Raw genomic sequence first — 20,900 nt, 5'->3', positions numbered from 1 at the left:
CAGTGTATTGTAGCAACCCCATTAGAGGACAATCTGCTCCACCTCACCCACCTAGACATTTGCTCCATCTTTGTTCACTTCTAAATATGAAGATCCTATTTTTAGTGGCTGCTATGAGAAAAGAACACATAAAACATCTATAGGAAATATTTAATAGAAGCAGCACCATGTGCTATGCTAAGGTTGCTTTTAGATCACTTGAGGTGTCTTTATATGGAATCTCATTCCTGTACAATGTGAATGATTCTCAAACATATGAAAGAGGAAAACGTTTAAATCAGATGATTGATAGGACATCTATTGGAAGAGGTAGAATATTTTGTTAGTTAAGGGCATTCTAAGTCTTAACTTTTACCAAAGCTTTGGATATCCTGTACAATTCCGTCATTGTTTTCTTTTTGTTATACAATACTGTTTTTACTTTTTTTCTTACATCTGAGTGTTAAAGTTCTCCAGCCTCTTTTACCCCCTTCCTGTCTTCATCCATAGTGCCAGCTGCACATCATCACTCAGGACCAGTTTCCTGATGGTGACAAACAAAAGACCATACCATATGTGTCAGCATGGCCACTTGTAGTCCTCACCAGGGGTGCTTATGACGGAGCAACAACTCTGGACAGGTGACAGTTGTCACCCCTAAACAGGAAAAGTCTAAACCTTCTAGCAGGATCACTGGATATTACATTATTTGGAGCTGGTACATTTTTTTTTTTTATTTCTTAGTTTTTTTTTTTTTTAGTGTTTTGTATATAGCAGGAAAAGATATAAAACCGTATTGCGTATTTTTTGCGGTCTAGAGGCATAAAAGCACAACCAAAACAAAAGTTTAGACACACTTTTTAGGACTATTTACACACATGAAATGAGACATGAAATCTGACCTGTATGTCCGTCGCCTGACATAATTTAAGATTACATTCTGACGGATCCATGAATGACCAACAGAGATTGGCCAATATACAAGCCAATAGAGAAGAGCACATCCGTGTTCCTTTCATTTTTTCCTTCTTCCTCTCCTCTCTCCAAAGAACAGAATGGCGCTGTGTGTACAGCTCTCGTTTGTTCATCTTTCACACTATTGTCACTGGAAATGATCACGAAAGGTGGTTTCCAGCAACTGCAATTGAATGTGTGTACAGAGAGTAACAGTCAGTTTATCATCTGATGGTTACTTGCCTGTTCATACATTGCCCCATTTATTGTTTTGGTCAATTCCTGAACCTTTGCTGAAAGATGGATGATGCACTAGTGCATGCTTCTTTAAACTTCTACTCATTAGCGTGACTGTAATTATGTGGAACATTCTGTCAGATTATAGGCTAAAGAGATCTCTTTGTAAGTGAATGCAGCACTGGGATTGGCTGGTTAGCAGGGTGTTAATCTCCCCAGAGTGCACTGGTTTTCACACATTCCATTAGAGAACAGCACAGCTAAATAAAGGAAAGCACTTATTTCAAGGAAGATATTTCTAAGAACACAAACCAGTGCACATATACATTGCAAGCATCATTTCTCATCAAGGAACACTTATTAACACATCTTATTTAGTCATCCAATTAATGCATGGCTTATATTTGTGTGATTTCAACCATTTTCATGTAAGGCCAATTTTAAAGTAAGATAGCAGTGCTCGCTGTTTTCACTTTTCAGATACAGTGTACTTTCAGAGGAGCCGCACAGAAATCTTAAGGTTAATTTGATAAATGATGTTAAAGAATTCTTGTGTGAAGGAATACAGGGGCATGGCTGCCACATCAGATCAATAGTGGTGTATACTGCAGACATGTTAGAAGTATTTACCTCCTGTCGTAAGATCAGTGCTTATCTAATGTGAAGGGTGGGGTGTGCATTACAAGGGTACAAAGAAAAACTCATCTATACAGGGTTAGCTGCCCTTGCTTTGCTATTGCTTCATCCATGTATAATCATTAGCTCTTACTGCTGTGTATATAAGGCAAAGTACAATCAGATGGAGCTGGGTACCTGTTAACACTCTTTTGCTGCAACTTTTATCTACATGGTCCAGATGCGGGGGAAGGGGATCACTCCCCTTAAATATAGAAACAGGAAATCCACAATACCTAATTATCATACAAAATACATTATGTAAAGATGTGCATGTGATGGAATAGGGCAGATTCTAATTTTTCAAACTATGGACATACAGTCCTATTGTGTAATGCCAAAGCAATGAGTGGAACATTTTAAAGATTTTGGCGTTTTAGGACACGTTGGTACCACTGGCTGAAAGTCATGCATCAAAGGTTGTAAAAAGTTAGAATTGTCCTTGTTACAGTGACTGTTCAGCAGTAAGAGGACCTATAAAGGAACTGTTTTTTTTTTTCTGATAACGCCATCGTCTGCCTTCCTCATTTCATTTCTGTGAACTTTGACTAGGAATGTGCTCTAGCATCCTCGCACACTCACATGACAAACCAGAAGTACTGCATTAATTTCTCCACTGCTCAGTGTCACAATGTTCGAAATCTCTACTTCACAAAGCTGACTGGACATCTTGTATGATTTCATCTAACCTAATGCATTGCTAGACAAAACTCTACATTACAGAGCAGAATATCCAAGGCCGCTCTATTCCCAGCAGATCCGAGTCAAAAGAGGGACTAGTTTAATGGAGAGTGTAAAAGACAACCTTAGTCATTGTCCCCTACATTGCCATATCATTCATATGTTTTTGGTGATTGATGGGCTATCTATAGGCTACCAGCCATATCCATTGGATAGCAATGTTTTATGCCTGATTTTTTAGTCTTGTTTGTGGGTTGATTCTCTGTTCTCAGCTGTTTATAAAAAGAAGCTCCCTAAAAAGTACAACTTTTGTAACCCATATATAACAAATACAGTGTTGCACTAATTAGCAGAAAGTACTATATATGATTTGGCAGCCCCATGTACAAATTTTAAAGTATTAAAAGATTTTGTATACCAGAACGGTAAACACAAAATCTACCCGAAAAAAGAATAGAGTAACGAATCAAAAAATACTAATTTAGAACATTAGGTAAAATCACTTTGCTAAGTACTATAATGACATTTTAAAATTGATTCCCCTACCTGCTGTGCTCTAATACATCAACAGTGTTTGGTATATAAACAGATGTACAGTATGCAGTTATATGATTCACAGGTTTAATGAAAAAATGTAACTTTAAATGTGAACTGTGATACAGTTTACTGACAGTGTAACTTGTGCAAAAAACTTTTTTTTTTATTGTTCTTAGTTTTAATATGGCTGGAGTTCCACTGTAACTGATGAGCAGTTTACGCCTGGTTGATAGAACTGAATATATCCATGCCTGGTATAATGGTTTTTTCTTTTACAGTTGTGGTATATAACATATGAAGTTAAAACATACTTTGTGTCTTCTTTCCATCAGGCTGCAGTGTATTGGTGCCCAGCTGGAGGAGGAATTGAAGGGATGCTGCCAGCTAGTTTTTCAACCGGGCCCTGCCAATTTCAGGCTTTCCAGCAGCCGGGGAGCAGCCTGGTAGTTGAAGGTCAGTTAGAAAATACTTCCTGTGGAACTTCCTTCATCCTTTATGTCATCTTCTTCTTTTTGCATGCTTTTCTCATTCAGTAGCATTGCTAACCATTGCTTCACACAGTAGTTTCACACTCTGTAGCCTGTCACCTGAAAAGAATTTATCTGCCTCTATATTTATAAGATTAACTGGTTCGAGCAACTTTGCATGCTTAAAATATGACACATAGGTGGGTGATGACCTGTGAAGTGGGTGTTCCCCGCTCAAGAGCCAGAATTTGTATTTACAGTTACGTACAGTATTTTTTCTATTGCTTTACTGAAACAGACTGTATCATTTAGTTTTTGCAGACCCATATCTTGTATAGTAATACATATAATTTACTGCAACACCGAGGAGCACTTCATATGTATACATATTGCTTGTTATCATTCAACAGTGTTCTGTGGTGCACTAAACTAATTCAGCAACACAATGGCCAGTAGTCTTGTATTCTTAATTAACGCAGGCATTATTCACATTGGTACAGTTCCTTCTCATCCTATATGTCCATCACTATGATGGGCTCATAGAACTCTTAGAACTGTATAGAGGTTATGAAATTCATACACAAGTGCTCCCTTGGGTTCAGGATTTCCAGACATGGAAAAACATGACATGTCTGGCGGGGCAGCAAATTTTATATTTTGCAAAAGGTGTGTTTAACTTTTCTTTTTTTAAATAGATATAATATGTCTTGTGATCTTTTTGTATTTATTATACTATTTAAAACTTACCTTTTCATTTCAGTCTGTTTGTCCGCTTTAAATGTCTCTTCCTTGAAACTTTTGCAACAGGAAGGGGGGGGGGGGGGGTGAGATATACTCTAAGCTTTCAAGATGGTACCAGTAATCTTTTTTCCTCCCCATGTGATTGGCTTACTGCTTTCCCATCATTTCTTCTCCTATTGCCCCAGGGGAACTAAGTATTTGTCTATGGTAAGCAGACCCTCCTACTTAACACACAGAAAGCTGGCCCTTTGGAGAATTTAGGTGTGAGTGTCTTAAGCAGCAGGGGGTAGGAGCCTGAACTGATGCTTTGTAACATCCTTACAATCTAACTGACATGGACAAGACTGGTCTTTTCTTAACACAAGAAAAGAAACATGTAATGGTTAGAATACCAGAAAGAAAGGGTCAATTGGAAGTACTAATGATCACCCATAGATTCTTTCATGCTATACAATCAATATTTGCTCAATATTCTGCGGATAATGGTATCTGTCCTTGGTTCTACATTTAACAATACTTTTATTCTAAAATGATCTTACCTTCATGGAAATTAAACCATGTAGGGGCAACATTGTGAATATTTACATTCGCAAACCACCACTTAGTACAAACTTAAAAAACTAACTCTCATGGCTTTTTAAAATGATCCTTCCTATGTTGTTTTCCTGTTGCTATAACTTACTACTGTAGAGGCCTGACTTTGTAAAAGTCAATATTTGCATAGGGATAAACACACCCCTTGCTGGTCCCCAATTTCTCAGTAGTTGATTCTAGCTGTACACACTGTTCCCTGAATTGTGGGAAGGAGTGTAAAGTGTTACATATCACAGATCCGAGCAACAGATTTTTATTTGGGCTCCAGTAACCGTAGAGTATTATGAAATACCTGATTTGGGTATTTCCTTGCAAAATACAGGTTTACTTCAAAAACTCGCAATCATTATGGAATGTGGCTTTATGTTAAAATAATCGTTTTAATGTAAGCTTAAAACTTTCACTGTCCTGATCAAAGTAGTCAGTACCTGGTACACAAAGTGTTAACCTTTTACCAAACAGTTGTGATGTGAAGTAGAAAGACACCTTTGTCAACTGTTTAAAAAAAGAAAAAAAACAAACCTATAGAGGCTAACAAAAGGCTTGGTGTCATCGCTGCTGGGTTAATTGGCACCCTTGTCCATGGAAAACCAGGATGTTTGATCCTTGCACTGCTTCACTGACTTGCTTGACTTCTAAGTGATAATTTGCCTAGCATATTAACCCATTGGTAGCTGGGATAGTCAGTAACATTGGCAGCAATGGGTTTACTCTGGCTTACAGTCACATTCCTTATGCTGCACATCCTGGTTTGCCTTCCTGTACATTGTGAGTTGTGCATGCTTCTTCCCATCTGTTCCAAAGGGGGAGCTCATGAGTAGCACACTTCACATTAGTGAGAGATGGCTGGGGCTGAGAGATGGCTGGGGCTCCATAGGCCAAATGTATTGTGCTGCATGTATGTATGTGCTTCAGTTTCATGTCTACATGACTCAGAGCTGTGACTGCAGTTAGTCAGCCACTACTTCCCTTCTCCCTCCTCCCAACTATTGTGGCCCTCCCTGCATCCTCTTGTTTCCTGATGTTATGTTTTTAAAGCAGTGGCAAAACACTGATGAACGTGCAGTTGCTGTTGCTCTCTAGTTAACTTTGCAAAGCTTTACACACTTCCCGCATAAACTTTTTGTCCCTGAAAATGAAATATCACCAGCTGGGTATTATTTGTATATTTTTTCATGATGGTTACAAATTTAAAATAAGCAATTCGCCTTTGAAGTTAAAATAACTAAGGGTATAATATAAAAAAATATGTTGATAATGCATCTCATGAGTTTTGATGTTTTTTAATAGTGTTAAAAGATAAAGTCCGTATGAATAAATGCAGCATTCAAAGATTAGTTGTTGTTTTTTTGCAATACCAAGAAAAGGACCAAAAATCCTCCAAATTTCCAAACCATGGGATTGCTTCTGTAATAGGAACAATTGTTTGCAACATCCCTTTACTTAGGACCATTAACACCTGCATTTGCTAATAGGATTAGTGTCTGTGCAGACAGTCACTTATATGAACATTCTTATCCTACACACACATACATGCTTCATCTTGGGTAAGGTTGTCAGCAAAGCAAATCTTTTATAGCAGTGATGCATGCAAAATATGTCTACAGCACACCACTTTGTGAACATGTAACTCATATTATCTTGGCACTGTCCAATGGAATGTTTATGTAAATCATTTAAATAATGCTGTTTTTAAGCTACCTCCTGCAGTTCTGACATATATGTTTTAATTTGCAGTTGTAGAGAGAACTGCTGACTCGAGATACAGTGTTTCTGCCACCATCATGACAGACAGCAGTGTGAGACAAGACATTCAAACCGTAACTCAACATACAGCTAATGAGAATGGAGGTAAGGCATTCCTGGGAATAAAGTAAGCATGTCTCTTTGGCCCTGTGTTGATGGGCTTTGGTCTTTTATGAGGGAATCCGTTAACATCAGTTTGAGACACATCTAGGATCATTCAGGATTTTTTGCCAGGTGCATTTGACCTTCAATTGACATGCATTTGACCTGCTTGAAACAGATTTTTGCATTTTCTATGATGTGTGTAGGAATGTAAAATGTACTTTGGGAAAACGAGCTCATGTTTATAAAGCCACCTTACACAACTTAGCAGAAAATAATTTAGGCTACTTAGATCTCTTGTCCTTATTGATATGTTTTCTCTCCACAGCAGTAGATATGATGTTCTAATGAGTCAACATAATATGTTTGAATTCAGGCAGCTCAGAGTGGTGCCTGGTGGAAGCCACATTGTGCATGTATTTCTAGCTGCCCTTGGATGTTTACAAACTATAGCTCAGATAAACCAAAGAATTATAACAGACTAAACTCTGTTTTGTCAAATAACCATTCAACTTTGCAACCCCTTTTGGCTTCCTGAAGAGTAATTTGGAACACCACACCAGATCCTCCTTGCCAGTAGCAATGTTTCTGGTGAAATTTTCACACAAATAGACATGCTCAGATTATCCACGCATGCTTGTTGTCCATTGCTAGACTACAGTAAAGGGAATTCTTTTAAAAAAATACAATTTTAATTTAAAAAAGCAATTGAGTACAGTTGATAAATTCCTCTCCAGAGATTAGTAAGCGGGGAATGCATTTGGAGGTTTGCTGCCCTCATTGTGTTTCCCTTCTTACTTACTACTTTGAACACTTTAAATCTAGCTGTGTGTAAAGTAGGTAATAAGCAATTAAAGGGTAGGAGACCAAAAAATGTGTTGGATTTTTTATTATGCAACAGGGTGATTTGCGCTAATTTTTACGTGCTGGTCTGTTTTATAGCCTCCACAAAAGATCCCGTGAAAACAAGCGGCCTTCCCAATGGATCAGAGGTAAACGACCTGTCATCTGTAAACGCAATGATGTCAGCAGTAATGAGCACAGCGCATGTTGTGGAAAATGGGGGCACACAGAACACTAAATCACCAGGGAAATGCCCACCTCCAAACAGAATTGGCAGAAGAAATCAGGTAGGAAAGATTCACCAAACCCATCAATCAAATCTTGCCAAATTGTCTGTAACATCACATTAGATGGTCCCTGGTCATAAACATAAGTCTCATACTTAATTTCTTTATGTACAGTGTAGCTCAGTTTAATGGATTTATTAGAGACATGATGGGATATTATCATCTTTATGATGTAATACTGCAGGAAATCTGATCCTCTTCAGAAGTCTGGTCAGCCTCATATACTGGAATATTATCAGTAGTCACAATCATTGAAGTGTAAGGGCACATTGTGCAAGTCAGCTGACAATATAAGACAGAACACAGTTATCAAATGTGTTAATTAGTATCACAACTAGAATAGGCTGTCTTGGGTATCTGTGGAAGACTTTATTGAAACTCAAATCTTGTTTCTTTGAAAAAATAAAATCTAGGATCTCTCGTGTTGCAGTGTTTATTTCCCGAAGCCCTGCATATTTTAGTAATCGGCATGCTTCTTTTACATATGGTATGGCAAAAGAGCGCCTTTCCTTTCCCGCCTTCCCTGTAGCAGAAACTGCTGTAGTAACACTAGCATCTCCCATCATATTTCCGCTGTGCTGGTATTAGAGAAAGTTTGGTCCTCTGTTAATGATAAACTCCTGTGTAAACAGTCATCTGCTGCAATGGCCTAGATTATGTGCCATTCTTCACTTCAAGGTGAGCCAGTAATTGCTCTCTCTTTAGCTAATATGCTGATGTAAAGGAAAAACCATTCCAATAAATACATAAATCTGATCTTTAAAAAGTGCACAGAAAGTAAAATGATTATTTACCGTACTGAAGATCCACATTATTGTCTATAAACGTCTTCCAAAACAAAAATGATAAGGTGAATTAAAATTATAGAAACCTGTTTTCCTTTTTGCTTATAATGCTGCCATAGAAATTGTGGTTTTGTGTAATCTAAAAAAACTTTTAATTGCTGTTTCCCAGGAATGCTTCCACTGGGAGGCAGTGTTTCATTACAGGCTATAGGGATGGCTGAGAAAAGTCTATGTGCAGGTTTATTAATATCAAATTGTGTCAAAGCATCCTACCAACTTTCTGGTTATTGTACATGTACAGGTTACTAAAGAAAAAAGAACTATAGGCTTGGAAGTATGTAGGATGCCCTTGCTGTCCTCAATCGCAAGTGCTATTTGCTTGGCTGACAAATGAGTCCCCAAGCTGGGATAAGTATGAAGATTACAAGTTCTGAGTTGGTTTTCCTTGTACACGGTTTAGGTCAGTGACTTAGAAAATTTAAAATTTAAAGACAACCAAGCAAATAGCATTTTTTAGATTAGAGGTTGGCAATGTATAGATTTTGTAAAGTTGATGGTAGATTTTAGGCCCAGTGACATCAAGAAGCCTTGTCCTTTTATTTCCAGCTATCCCCAGTGGCGAACAATTTATCCTTAATGAATACAGTGCCATTCATTCAGATGGTTTAGCGCAAGCTAAGGGTGAATAAGGGTAAAGTGGACGGGGCATTTAGCTGCTCCATGTAAATTCAGGTTTAGGGGATTAGATTTCTTACCACCTGTTCCTGGCAAGACATCGAGCTGCCAGTGGCTACTGAAAATAAATGAAAATATTTTTAAAATCTTAAAATAAAAGACCACATATAGTTTTATACAAGCAAACTCTTGTTTTTTCTTTTTTGAGGGTTTTTTTTTTTTTTGATGAGATAACTATGGTTCTTAATGAACCTGTTTACAATCCAATGATGACAATTATTATTTAGGGTTTTTTAATGTTCAACTTATCAATATGTCTTCCAATTGATATAATTTTCTTTTACCAGGAATCTAAAGAGGAGAAGTCTTCCTACACATGCCCACTGTGTGAAAAAATCTGCAATTCCCAGCACCAACTTACTATGCACATTCGTCAGGTACTGTACCCCTGAGAAACTAAGTATAGCTCATGAAAAGAAAATATGTGTATTTTATAAATATGTTGTAAAAGAAAATTCTTAGAAAACCCATTTGCAATTGCATGCCATTTATTTTTTTTTATGTTTCATATCTGAGTGTGAATGTAACACTTGTAGATAATACTTTATTATGTTTAGAGATCACAGTACTCCCCAAAAATTGTCATGTGCATTTCCCAATGGATGATTGACATCCTCCTAGTTCAGGCATCACCCAAGAGCACCATGGTATTTCTGGCCCATGAATGATACATTCAGGGGTTGTTTCACACCATCCTGTACTTTCCAGACTCTGTCTTTGACCAGCCATTGAAAAATCCATCACAATCGGGCAGCTCAGTTTGTTTTACTATTGCAGATTTCATCTTTTTAATGAGAAAAGTTGTAGATCAATAAAAAAAATCTTGTATATTGTGACATGTCCGCAATGACATTCAGTAAAACCTTTTCAGTTGTATTGGTATATGAAGACACACCGGCTAATTTAGATACTGTACTAATATACAAACCTGTAACATAGGCTGACAGACGAATTGTGTTTTGTATTACAGCACAACACTGACACTGGAGGCACAGATCATAGCTGTAGTATATGTGGGAAGTCTCTAAGCTCTGCGAGCTCACTTGACCGCCATATGCTTGTTCACTCTGGAGAGAGGCCTTACAAATGCTCAATGTGTGGGCAGTCCTTCACTACTAATGGGAACATGCACAGGTGAGTGGCAGAAATGATAAAGGACACGCAATGGAATAATAGCATGTTTAGCTGTGTAACCTTTACTTGGGCTGGTTTAGGATGGAATCCAGTCCTCAAGCTTTACTGCCAAGCACAATTTGACTACTTGATCTTGGTTGTAAAGCTGCAAAGAAATGAGCAAGGATCACATGGGAGTGCCAACAAGTCTTTTATCTAAGTGCCAAAATGAACATGATCCTAAGAAACATTTTGCTGCTAATAAAAACAAAAAAGGAGGAGCACATAATGTGTAAATAATTCAGACTGAACTAGCCATCTGATAAAAAAATACAATATATCTGGTCATACACTTTACAATAATATCCTACAATTGGCTTTAGATTCGCTTACAGCTGTGTTGTTCAATGGTAGTGATATTGGATTGCTAGGTTGTGATATACTGAATAATACTTTAATTGGAATTTAGAATTTTCTTTTTTTAACTGAAACTTAAATCTGATCAAATATTGCAGCACTTAAGTACTAATTTATGGTGCTCCTAAAGGTTTGACTACTCCATGTTTTTTTTTATCCATTCTTTGATTACCACGTCATACAAAAGGTTTGTATTTTCTGTGCTGCTCCTTATTTTTTGTAATATATATTGTACTATTTATTGTCATGAAATAGGAGGAATTTGTGACTACATATTGCTTACTAAAATGTGTACTGTTCTGTAAGAGCTCTGTTTCTTGGCTGGAGATTTCATCTTGCTGGTAACTCCTCCAAAGGTGATTTCAGGTGAATTCACTGCTTAGCACAGCATTATTGCCAACTGATTTTTTTTTTCTTTTTTTTTTAAAAGGCCAAACTGTTTATATGTGTGATTTCTCTAACTGTATATAATCCTTTTTTAATAACTCCTAAACATTACATCCATCTCTTATTTTTGTATTTCCATACTGAAAGATTCACACAATCTCTGCAATAGGTATCACAAAGTGTGTAAAGTACGAATATGCAGATTTTTTTTTACATATATAGTTTATGTAAAAATAAAATTTATGTTACAATAATCCTTAAAACTTTTTTGAACACCTCATTGCCAGTTATATGACCAGTTCTTGAAACTGATTATAGGATCTCGGCCAACATAGAGCAAAGGTGATCAGGCAGTGGTGGATTGGGCAGCTCTGCCTGGATATCACCCAGCCACGTACACACTAATGTAAAAAAAAGCCTTTGAAATACCTTCCTTTGTGAATATTGGAATTCTTCTACCTTCCAGTGTCAATCACATGGGTCCTGTAGTCCTTGTTAGGTGGCTTGATGTGAAGGCACAGTGGCTCTACCTGGACACTATTCATCTCCTTTGGGAACAAATACTCGATCCTAGGTGATTGGTTAGGAAAGATATTGTTGTGATTAATTTGGGGGTGAAATGAACAGTATCTCCTAACAGTATTGGTCTACTTTCATTTGTGTTACAAATTATAAGATAAAGCTAATAAAACTTTAAAAATTGCAGAGCAATGCATGTTCAATCGCATGTTAAAAAGGCATGGCAGCATTTCCTGCACAGTAACCCAGACGTTAGGGATGTTTTACCCATTCCAGTACTCTAATAGGAGGACTACACAATTTTACACAATTGTTTATAATTTTCATATGATACAGTATTATAGAACGCCCTGATACCTGTACAACAACCAGCATCGGAGGTGTTAACAAGTCAGAAAGTGAACCCTAGGCTTAGCTGGGATCAGCAGTAATGTTCTCATCATCCAGGTTGTCATGCATCTTTTCACAATTGTAAGGTATTGCCTGGGACTTCACCTTAACTCACACAACACACAGGAAAAAAAGTGAGTGAAAACTTGTCTGACCTGTTTTACTGAGCAGGCTGGAACTCGCAAACAGAGCAGTATCCTATTTCACTCCCCCCTCTGCTTCTCTTCAACTGAAGATTTTTTGTATTGATGTATTTAGAGGAGCATCATTGTGTGTACTTGGGTATCACACCAAGTCTCATCCATCCTCTTCTACAGTACATGTGGAGACAAGCACCATTTTAAGAGCTTCACTGGCAAGCTTTTGTGCAGTCACTAAGCAGATATGTATTTTCCTTCTTTCTTTCCAGCAGAGCCCTTGGCTTAGTATCTTAGCATGATGTGTTTGGCGTTTTGATTACTAGGTGCTTTTATTTACTCATAAGTTCTTTCTCTGCTACATAATTAAATCAGTGTAACTGTTTATATTAGTATAATATTAAGGGTGTTTTTTAAAGGAGACCGGCTTGGAACTATATAGATAAGTACCTCTGACTTTACCTTGGGTCAGTAGTGCAGATAATACTAAAACCAGAGGCTCAGTATATTAGCCTGGTAGCTGGACATTCTCAGAATAATGCCAGTCCACTTTATTAGCAATGGTAAACTTTAAAGAGATTAACCCAATCCAACCAGGGAGGATGAAAATAAGGAACAATTTGAGCCAATGTTCATGCTAACCAGGCAGAATTGTTCTGCCATTTTTCCACCTGATTAGTTGGTTGAGCAGCAATCTTAAGCTCATTTTCATTTTTCTTTAAATTGGTGATAAGAATGTCCAAGGACAAAGGTCAAACATGTGCATTTAAACTTTTGCTAAATGTACTGCATGGCAGTGTGATCTCCCTCCTGTGACTTCATTTTACTGATGTTCTGTACTTTTTCTTCATTGGGAGCATACACTGACCCTCAGGAACTAACCATAGAGTTCATAGACGTGCCCAGGTGGAAGTTTGTGTGTAAAGAAAGGGTGTATAGCTCCTCTGTGCAGGGATTAGTAAACTTTTTTTTATTTGTTCATGCTTGGATGCAGTGAGTGGGAGCCTGATTCAATCCTATTATTTGTCTGCCTTGACTCACAATCTGCAGTGTACCATTTCTGCTGCTTGACTGAAAACCTTTTGGATTCCTGACATTTGGGCCTGTCTGAGGCTGATCTCTCATTATAGAAGTTTTGCAATCCCACAGTTGCCCAAGGGGGGAGCATGATTGTACTCGCAGCTCCTCATCCATTCTGAGATTCCTTAAATCATTTCATTTCACGAGTGAATGTCTTTCTCTTCCTATAAACATGATCATTTTCCATTTTGTTTTTTTATTTTCCTTCATAGTTTATAAAAACCATGTGTAAAAAAAAAACAATATGCTCTTATGTTTTACCAATTTAATGTTGATTTGTTTGAGGTTACAAGTCCACAGTTTGTTAATTAAAATGCCAGTGGCTATTTTTGATAAATACTCTTTTACTATACGATGAGTTATATTCTGGCATCTGTCAGCCACTTTAGAAGCCTTGTGAATTTATCCTGGAATAGGTTCCAAAGTGTTGTTTCCCTCTAAGGGCCCAGTTACACTTTGACACCTGGGTTGTTACTAAGCAATTTTTAATGCGCCATGGCATGCATTTCCAAATCATATGTTGTATTTGGCTTGAATCACTCTACCTCCCCTACTTCCTTATACACCGATTTTACCTCCTATTAATATCTTAAAGTCCTACACCCCGACTATCAGCACCTCTGTCAGATTTGAGGTTTACTCACCTGCTGTTAACAGGGTAGGACCTTCGTCATTCTATCCAAACTTAATAAAAAGTTTGTATCTGTAGTTCTACCCCAGTTAGTTTGTAACTAAGAATTGAGTTGTTATAGTTGGGTACCTTATTGATGATACAGAAGCAAGGTAAAGAATGTGCTTGATTTGGGCAACTAAAGAAAATGACTCCAAATTTAAGCTTTATAATCCGTTCACCGGGGAGATTTCCTCTTTTCTGCTTTGAAAGTAAGTTACATGACCATAGGAACAATAAAACCCATTTTTTCCCCTCACTTCCTGGTCCAGTCATCTAATTTGTCAACAGCACAGGAATTAAGAGGAAATCTCCCCCATTAGGCTACAAACAGAAGTAAAAACCTGCCACCTGTCCCAGCCATTCTAAACAGATATATTGGGTTGTAAAAACAAGATTTTTTTTTCTTTCGGTGCACGATGTCATGGGTCCACTATAGTTGCTACCGGCTATCTGGTATGGCTGCTGTTTGGCCTAGTTGCCTTCATCGTCATATTGGTATTATGTGTATTGAGTGGCTGGGATTTGGCGAGCACAGAGCTGGAAACCAGAGCAATGCCTAATAAGGAGACTTGCTAGGGAGATATCTGACTTGAAATGTCTGCTTTCTGTTCACAAGGCACACTGCCTGCTGACTTCCTTTTCTTACTCAAATCTCTGGAAACTTGTCCGGCTTTTCTGTTTTGGGGCTGAAACTAGTGTTAACCATTTTTATTCCTCAGTTTTAGTTTCTCACATTCTTAAATCTTGTGTTCTGTGGTTCCATAGGTCTTGGTATTCCATTATTAACGCAGCATGGCCATACTAAGCAAATGTCTATAAACAATCCTTTGAGGGCACTAGTTAATTCATCAGTTGTTGTTTTTTTTTTGTAATGAAAGTGACATGTTTACATGTAATATTTGCAAGTATATTGCTCTCTGGATGTTTACTATTTATTCGTTTTTCCTGTGACACCCTGTTAGACACATGAAGATTCATGAGAAGGACCCGAATGCTGCAGTAACTACAAGCCCACCATCCCCTCAGAAGAGGAGGCGTTTAACAACCAAAAGAAAATCAAACCCAGAGGAGGAAATTGAGAAGGAAGACATATCTCCACCAAAAAAGGTAAATTGTGTACTTCTAATGGGAGATAAATAGGGTCTCCACAGGCCAGTATCTAAGGTATATATGTTTTGGCTTTTGTTTATCCAGAAGGGGTGAGCAGTGTAGGCAGATGCTGCCATTAACTCTTATGGGTTCAGGGATGGGGTAGAACAAGTGATAGCTGATATCTTATTTGTTGCTTTCCCAAAGGTGTTTGAAGAAGTTCAGCAAGTTGAACCCGTGAAAAAGGCAGAAGATGCCATTCCCTGCCCAATATGCTTTAAAGAATTTCCGTGCAAATCCTCTCTGTACACTCACATCGTGATCCATCCAGAAGCCTCTTTAAAGTAAGTTCTCCTGCAAGCAGCAGTTTATCTTTCATAATGTCGTCTTACGTTTGATATTATCTGGAAATTTGCATTCAAAATGAACCTAGCCTATTACCATAAGGAATGTAGATCTATTCTACATGTTTGGATGACACATGACTGCTCTATAATTATGCTCATTTGTTTGACATGCATTGTCATATATTCTACATGAGGTTTGTTTTTTTTTTAAACTGAACCTTAAATGCAGATAACAGCATTTTCTGTATGCTAGAGCACAGCGGTGCAAATGATTTATATTACAATTATTATTACAGTTGTATCTAGTTGGTGATTGAATTTGATGGTAAAATTATTCATAAATTAGAAATATTTACTTTTTGGCTTTACTTTGAGAACTGTAAGATCTGCAATGGTATTGCAGACAGTGATGTAAAATCCCAAACCTTATGCACTCTTTGCAAAGTCCACTTTGTAAGGGACCCTTCCCCAATTTTCAGCAAATGCAAAAAAAAAAAAAAAAAAAAAACTGGTGTGTAGGTTAAATATTTAAAAAAATATTTAACTTTCACTTGGCTTCTGTGATGCATAGGGTAATGCCAGCATCCTTTAGGAAATATCCAGCAGGATACAGAAAAGACTAGATCTCATGAGATGATGCAGCGGCACAGGAAAGTGTCATCTTCTCGCAAGATCTGAGCCACTCTGCATATCCTAATATCTTGAGGAAGTGTTATGACATAACCTAGGAGTGCCCCTTCCTAATTTCCGCATTTTGAGATGGGGCAGGAGTGCCATACTAAATAAGATGACCTTGCTGGTCCTCGCTGCTGCTAGTAGTTAATAGGTCTCTGATTTTTTTCTGGTACTGGTCAGCTTTTCACTGACCGTAAGCCTCTCCAGAATGAGATATGAACACCCAGATCTCAAAATTCAGGCAGTTGCCACAGATGGAATGATTTCAGGCTTCAAGCCTTTAGGCATTGCTCTAACTTGACCTGTCCCCAACAGTGAAAATGTTGCTTCAGACACCAGGACTCCAGAAATATTATTTTGGTTTTCCATGTACTCTTTTCTGATTGGCTATTGAGTTATTCTCCACCCTTAGATCCATTCTATTTGTATAACTATAATCCCTGTAAATGAAATGTGATACTGGAGTGTAGTACACATGCCAATATTCTCCTTGTAGGTTTTCCTGCATGTTACTGGCAGACAACTTCCTTTACTAAACAATGGCTGTGGTATAGTCCGTTCTTCAAAAAGTTAATACTAAACTTCATCCCCCTTTTTTTTTTCATTTTTTCACTCTTCCATATTGATATGCCCTTGCAGTGAACATGGTTTTGTGTGTATGTAAGATGTGTGCTGAAGTCTTATTAGATCCCTGCGCATGGGTCAGACCAAAACAGCAACAGTGCGTCTGGAATGTGAGTGGCAATCTGCCCAATCTATAACCAGCAGCCTTAAAATAGGAAACCCTAATGATATGGTTTCAGATTTGGGAGTAGAGGGAGGTATGTGTGCATGCATGTTTTGATGAACGTTCTTGCATATGTATTTTTGTACTGGTAGATGACAGAAGAGGCTTTCACATGAAGTTTCACTGCCTCTTTCCACACTATTGTTCCAGGCATTCTTTGCACTTTTTGGGATGAAGGTGTTCAGTAGTAGAGACATGTCAGAGCTCTTTCACATTTACTAAGTGTGCTTACTGATATGCAGACATGGTGATGACTGATAGTCCTAGATGAGTCTTTTCAGATGGAGTGGGATGTAGAACTTCTACAGTCTAAGAGATTAGTGCAGCCTCTAAATAATCTTATAAATATGTGGTCACATTTCATAATTTTGCTTGTGTTTAACATTGATAATCATGTCTATGTACATAGCTATACAATTATATTTGTAGGCTGTGTTTACTTGTTTGAAGTAATACATAGGCATTGTACATTCTACAAGTTTCTTGTTACCCATTTTACCCTTGTTCAGCCATATTCCTTGTTTTATTTTTAAACCAATTGCAGAAATAAAAATTAGAAGTGTATTGGTTTCAGTAGGCAACAATATTTTTATATAGTGTTTCTTTTTTAATACTTCTGGATGATATTTGAGTAGTTGTTCCTCACATAATACTAATCACTATTCCTAATAATACAGATAAGCATTACAAGGGTGTAAAGAAAGTGAAAATCCCTGACTTTGCAGAATTTACTCACAATTTGTAATCATATCAAATAAATTGTGTTGGGAGAAGTTGCTAGTCAATGGGGTTTTTTTACAATTAGTTTAGTTCCTACTATTGGCAGATCATGTGGTTAAGCTGGAGAGTTGCAGGCTGAGCCCAGCATTGCTTGCTGTGGGAGGGAGCTGAGTTCTGAGCCATGTGCGATGCTTTTCTGGCTCTGTGGCTGGAAATTCGGAGTGCCAGCCGCGTCAGTACCGAGAGAGCTGCCCAGTTTGTGTTGCCTTTGCCTTCGAGCAGCTGAATGCAATGCAGCTGTTTGATGTCAGTTCACAGAGACAGGAGAGATGTCTCCCATTCAAACACAGGAGGTGGAAGAAAAGTAGAATAGGAGAGTGAGAATGGGAGTAAATAGCCATCCCCTGTGATTTGCTAATTGACATACAAAAGAAACCTCTCCTATTGCTTTTCCTGTGTGCCCTGGGAATTCTGCTTCCAATGTGTTTTGCAGTGTTCACATTATTAATGAAATAACACCCTGGTCTTCAGGGTATTAGAGTTTCCCTACAGAAGAGCTAAATAAGTGTTAAATTGTAGCACCAGGGGACCTTATTCTGTACTATAAAGTTAATTAGATCATTAATTGCCTTCTAAATCCATGGGAGACCACAGATGTTTCCATTCCACTGTTACATAAGTATTTATGTCTAATAGGGATTAGAAAGATAAATAAAATGTCGTGGAGGTATTCTTTCTGTGCCATTCGCTATGTAACCATCAATTGCAACGTACTCACAAACGTTACAAATTAGAACCGATGCTAAAAAAAAATGTACTTTTGGTAAAAAAAAAAAACTGAAGCTTTAGGAAGCTTTGATGTCCTTTTTCATATTTTGCTTTCCCTTTATTCTGTAAACATACATAAATATAGGGTTGGATTTAAAGAAGAGAGAAAATCTTTGCATGTACATCCACACTCCCAAGGTTTATATGAGCAAATCTGTGGTAAAAAGCACGAGAGCAAGCTACAATAAAGCTAGGGTGATACAAGTGGCCAAATAAATCTGTCATCATAGTGATTCAGTTTAGAACAAGAAAAAAATTATGAAGAATACAATTTTAAAAAGAGCAATACTGATAAATATGCATTTCCCCCTTGCAAACATTTTTAATTTTGCTAAAGGGTGAAAGTTAGTAGTAATGTAGCTACTTCTTGTAGCTTGTTCATGCAGAGAAGGGTCAAGGGTAGTATTGCACAAGCTAATTTCTGAGCTAAATTGCAGACTAGAGGAATCTGGGCCACTGGGTACCCTGTAGGGAGATGGACATTTTCAAACAGATGTCACCGTGTCAAAGGATCATCCCAACCTGAACAGATTAGTTGCGACCACCCAGATAATTACCGAAACAAGATGTCATGTATTCAGCACACTTGTAAAATATGTATTGGGATTATTCAATTTAAATCTGAACAAATCCTAAATCTGTTTTTATTTTAGTAATGATTATTTGTATGTCGTTATTTGGGTAGGAAGGTGCAGGTTTAGTGTCATATGGAGTAGAAGACGATGTATCGAGCTAAGATTCTGAGCACTTGGCTGCCTGTAGGACACGGTGATGGATTTGCTGCCCGTCTTGTCACCATAGAGCAGCTTAAAGACAAGAAACAGGGAAACTTGTTGGAAATGGTCGGCTTGAAGTAAAGCATCTTTGTGACAAGGACATTTCCAAATGTTTCTCCCTGATGTCTTTCCATGCTGGTCTGCAGTTTGGCCTTCTGAGTTTGAAGACACGTCAACAGGTGTCGAGTGCTGGCCTGAAAGGTTTTTATTACAAGCCTCTAGGTATGGCAAGGATTTGTTTTCCTTTTGTGGCACCCCTTATGGGAAAGAGAAGACTGCAATAATGAAGCTGCTTTTAGTCTTAGGGGGATGGGGCTGGTGTTGATGGAGAAGACTTGTCACAGAACTAGTAATACAAATCGAAGCCAAAACTCCTTCTGTTCTTTCTCTTCTTCTACATCATCTGTTTTAAGGAGATGATGGTGTGTTTTGTTATGACAATTATATTTTATATGTAAAGATATATTCCATAATTGTGCAGTATGCTTGACTAGTGTTTTTAGTAGGAGCATACATTCACTCTCACATTTTATTATTTAGGTGTACAGCAGCGTAAGATTTTGGCCTGCAAACAACTTAAAGCAGAACTTAGTGGTACATTAGGATACTATGAAAAGGGTTACTTGTTTACTTTTCAGTTAGGCCTGGTTTATGCACTCCAAAAATAGATAGTCCTGTGGTCTGAGGCCGACTACCTGACATGCTGCCAACTATAGCAATAAAGCCTGGCTTATTAAAGGAACATAACACACAATAGAAGCATGTGAAATAGCAGTTCAGTCAATACGACCCTCATGCATGCATACATATCATACATGAACCGCAGGCCTTGGTTCAATGGAACTGTGTCATCAGTCTGTGTTATCCTCAGATTGTTCAGATAAACACAGGTGTCTGAAATGTAACCTTGAGTTTTATGTTGTATTATGTAAAATAAGGATTATTTGGGTCACATATGTAACTTTTTTTTCTCCTGAATGTCTAATAAAAACTCATTAAGTATTCCTCTAAATTCCAGGTGTGTGAAGAGCTTGTCAATTCAGGAAATACATACAACTAATGCTGGGCATATTGCTCTCAATGGGCTTTTAAAACCTTGTTAATATACAGCATCTTAATTGTTTAATGTTTTGGTTGAAGAAAAAATATGGTTATTCCTTCACCTACAAAGTGTAGAAGTTCTCTAACATTTTTGTTTTAACACTCTAGGTGTGACATTTGTTGCGTTTCATTTCGCACCCATCGAGGTCTTCTGCGCCACAATGCTGCAATCCACAAGTTACTCCCCAGAGACCCTTCAGGGAAGCCTTTTATTCAGAACAACCCTTCCATCCCTGCAGGTTTTAATGATCTGGGCTTTACAGACTTCTCTTGCAACAAGTTCCCTATCATTTCTCAGGTAAGGCCAAAATCATGTAACTGGAGAGGAATGCTAAAAGTAATAGCACACGGTATCATTTACTTATTGCTAAAATGAGTTGATTTTAAACTTGAACATGCCCATCAATATTGTCCTGGCTGTTTTTCTAATAACAGTTTGAGGCTGAATATTTGCTCTATTTAATCTTCACATTGTAGAAGTTCAAGGTCAATACTTTA

At 37.7% G+C, this 20,900-nt stretch overlaps 1 protein-coding gene across 4 annotated transcripts in view; it reads left to right on the top strand.

Annotated features, from left to right (window-relative positions):
• The window catches only part of RREB1 (ras responsive element binding protein 1), a 58,359-nt gene that overhangs the window by 26,746 nt on the left and 10,713 nt on the right, over positions 1–20,900 (top strand). For 3 of the 4 annotated variants that reach the window (XM_072411751.1, XM_072411749.1, XM_072411750.1), the window contains 8 exons: positions 3,396–3,516; positions 6,603–6,716; positions 7,656–7,843; positions 9,651–9,740; positions 10,334–10,497; positions 15,042–15,186; positions 15,376–15,512; positions 20,511–20,700. In XM_072411751.1, the coding sequence (XP_072267852.1) occupies positions 3,438–3,516; positions 6,603–6,716; positions 7,656–7,843; positions 9,651–9,740; positions 10,334–10,497; positions 15,042–15,186; positions 15,376–15,512; positions 20,511–20,700 (1,107 nt within the window). In that variant the 5' untranslated portion in view covers positions 3,396–3,437. The remainder of the gene's footprint in view (positions 1–3,395; positions 3,517–6,602; positions 6,717–7,655; positions 7,844–9,650; positions 9,741–10,333; positions 10,498–15,041; positions 15,187–15,375; positions 15,513–20,510; positions 20,701–20,900) is intronic. The other variant, XM_072411752.1, reaches the window with a different exon arrangement.

The sequence above is a fragment of the Pyxicephalus adspersus genome, chromosome 5, assembly GCF_032062135.1.
Source record: "Pyxicephalus adspersus chromosome 5, UCB_Pads_2.0, whole genome shotgun sequence".
NCBI lineage: Eukaryota > Metazoa > Chordata > Amphibia > Anura > Pyxicephalidae > Pyxicephalus > Pyxicephalus adspersus.
The sequence above is the reverse complement of the archived record's forward strand: the minus strand, read 5'-3'. Positions and strand labels throughout refer to the sequence as shown.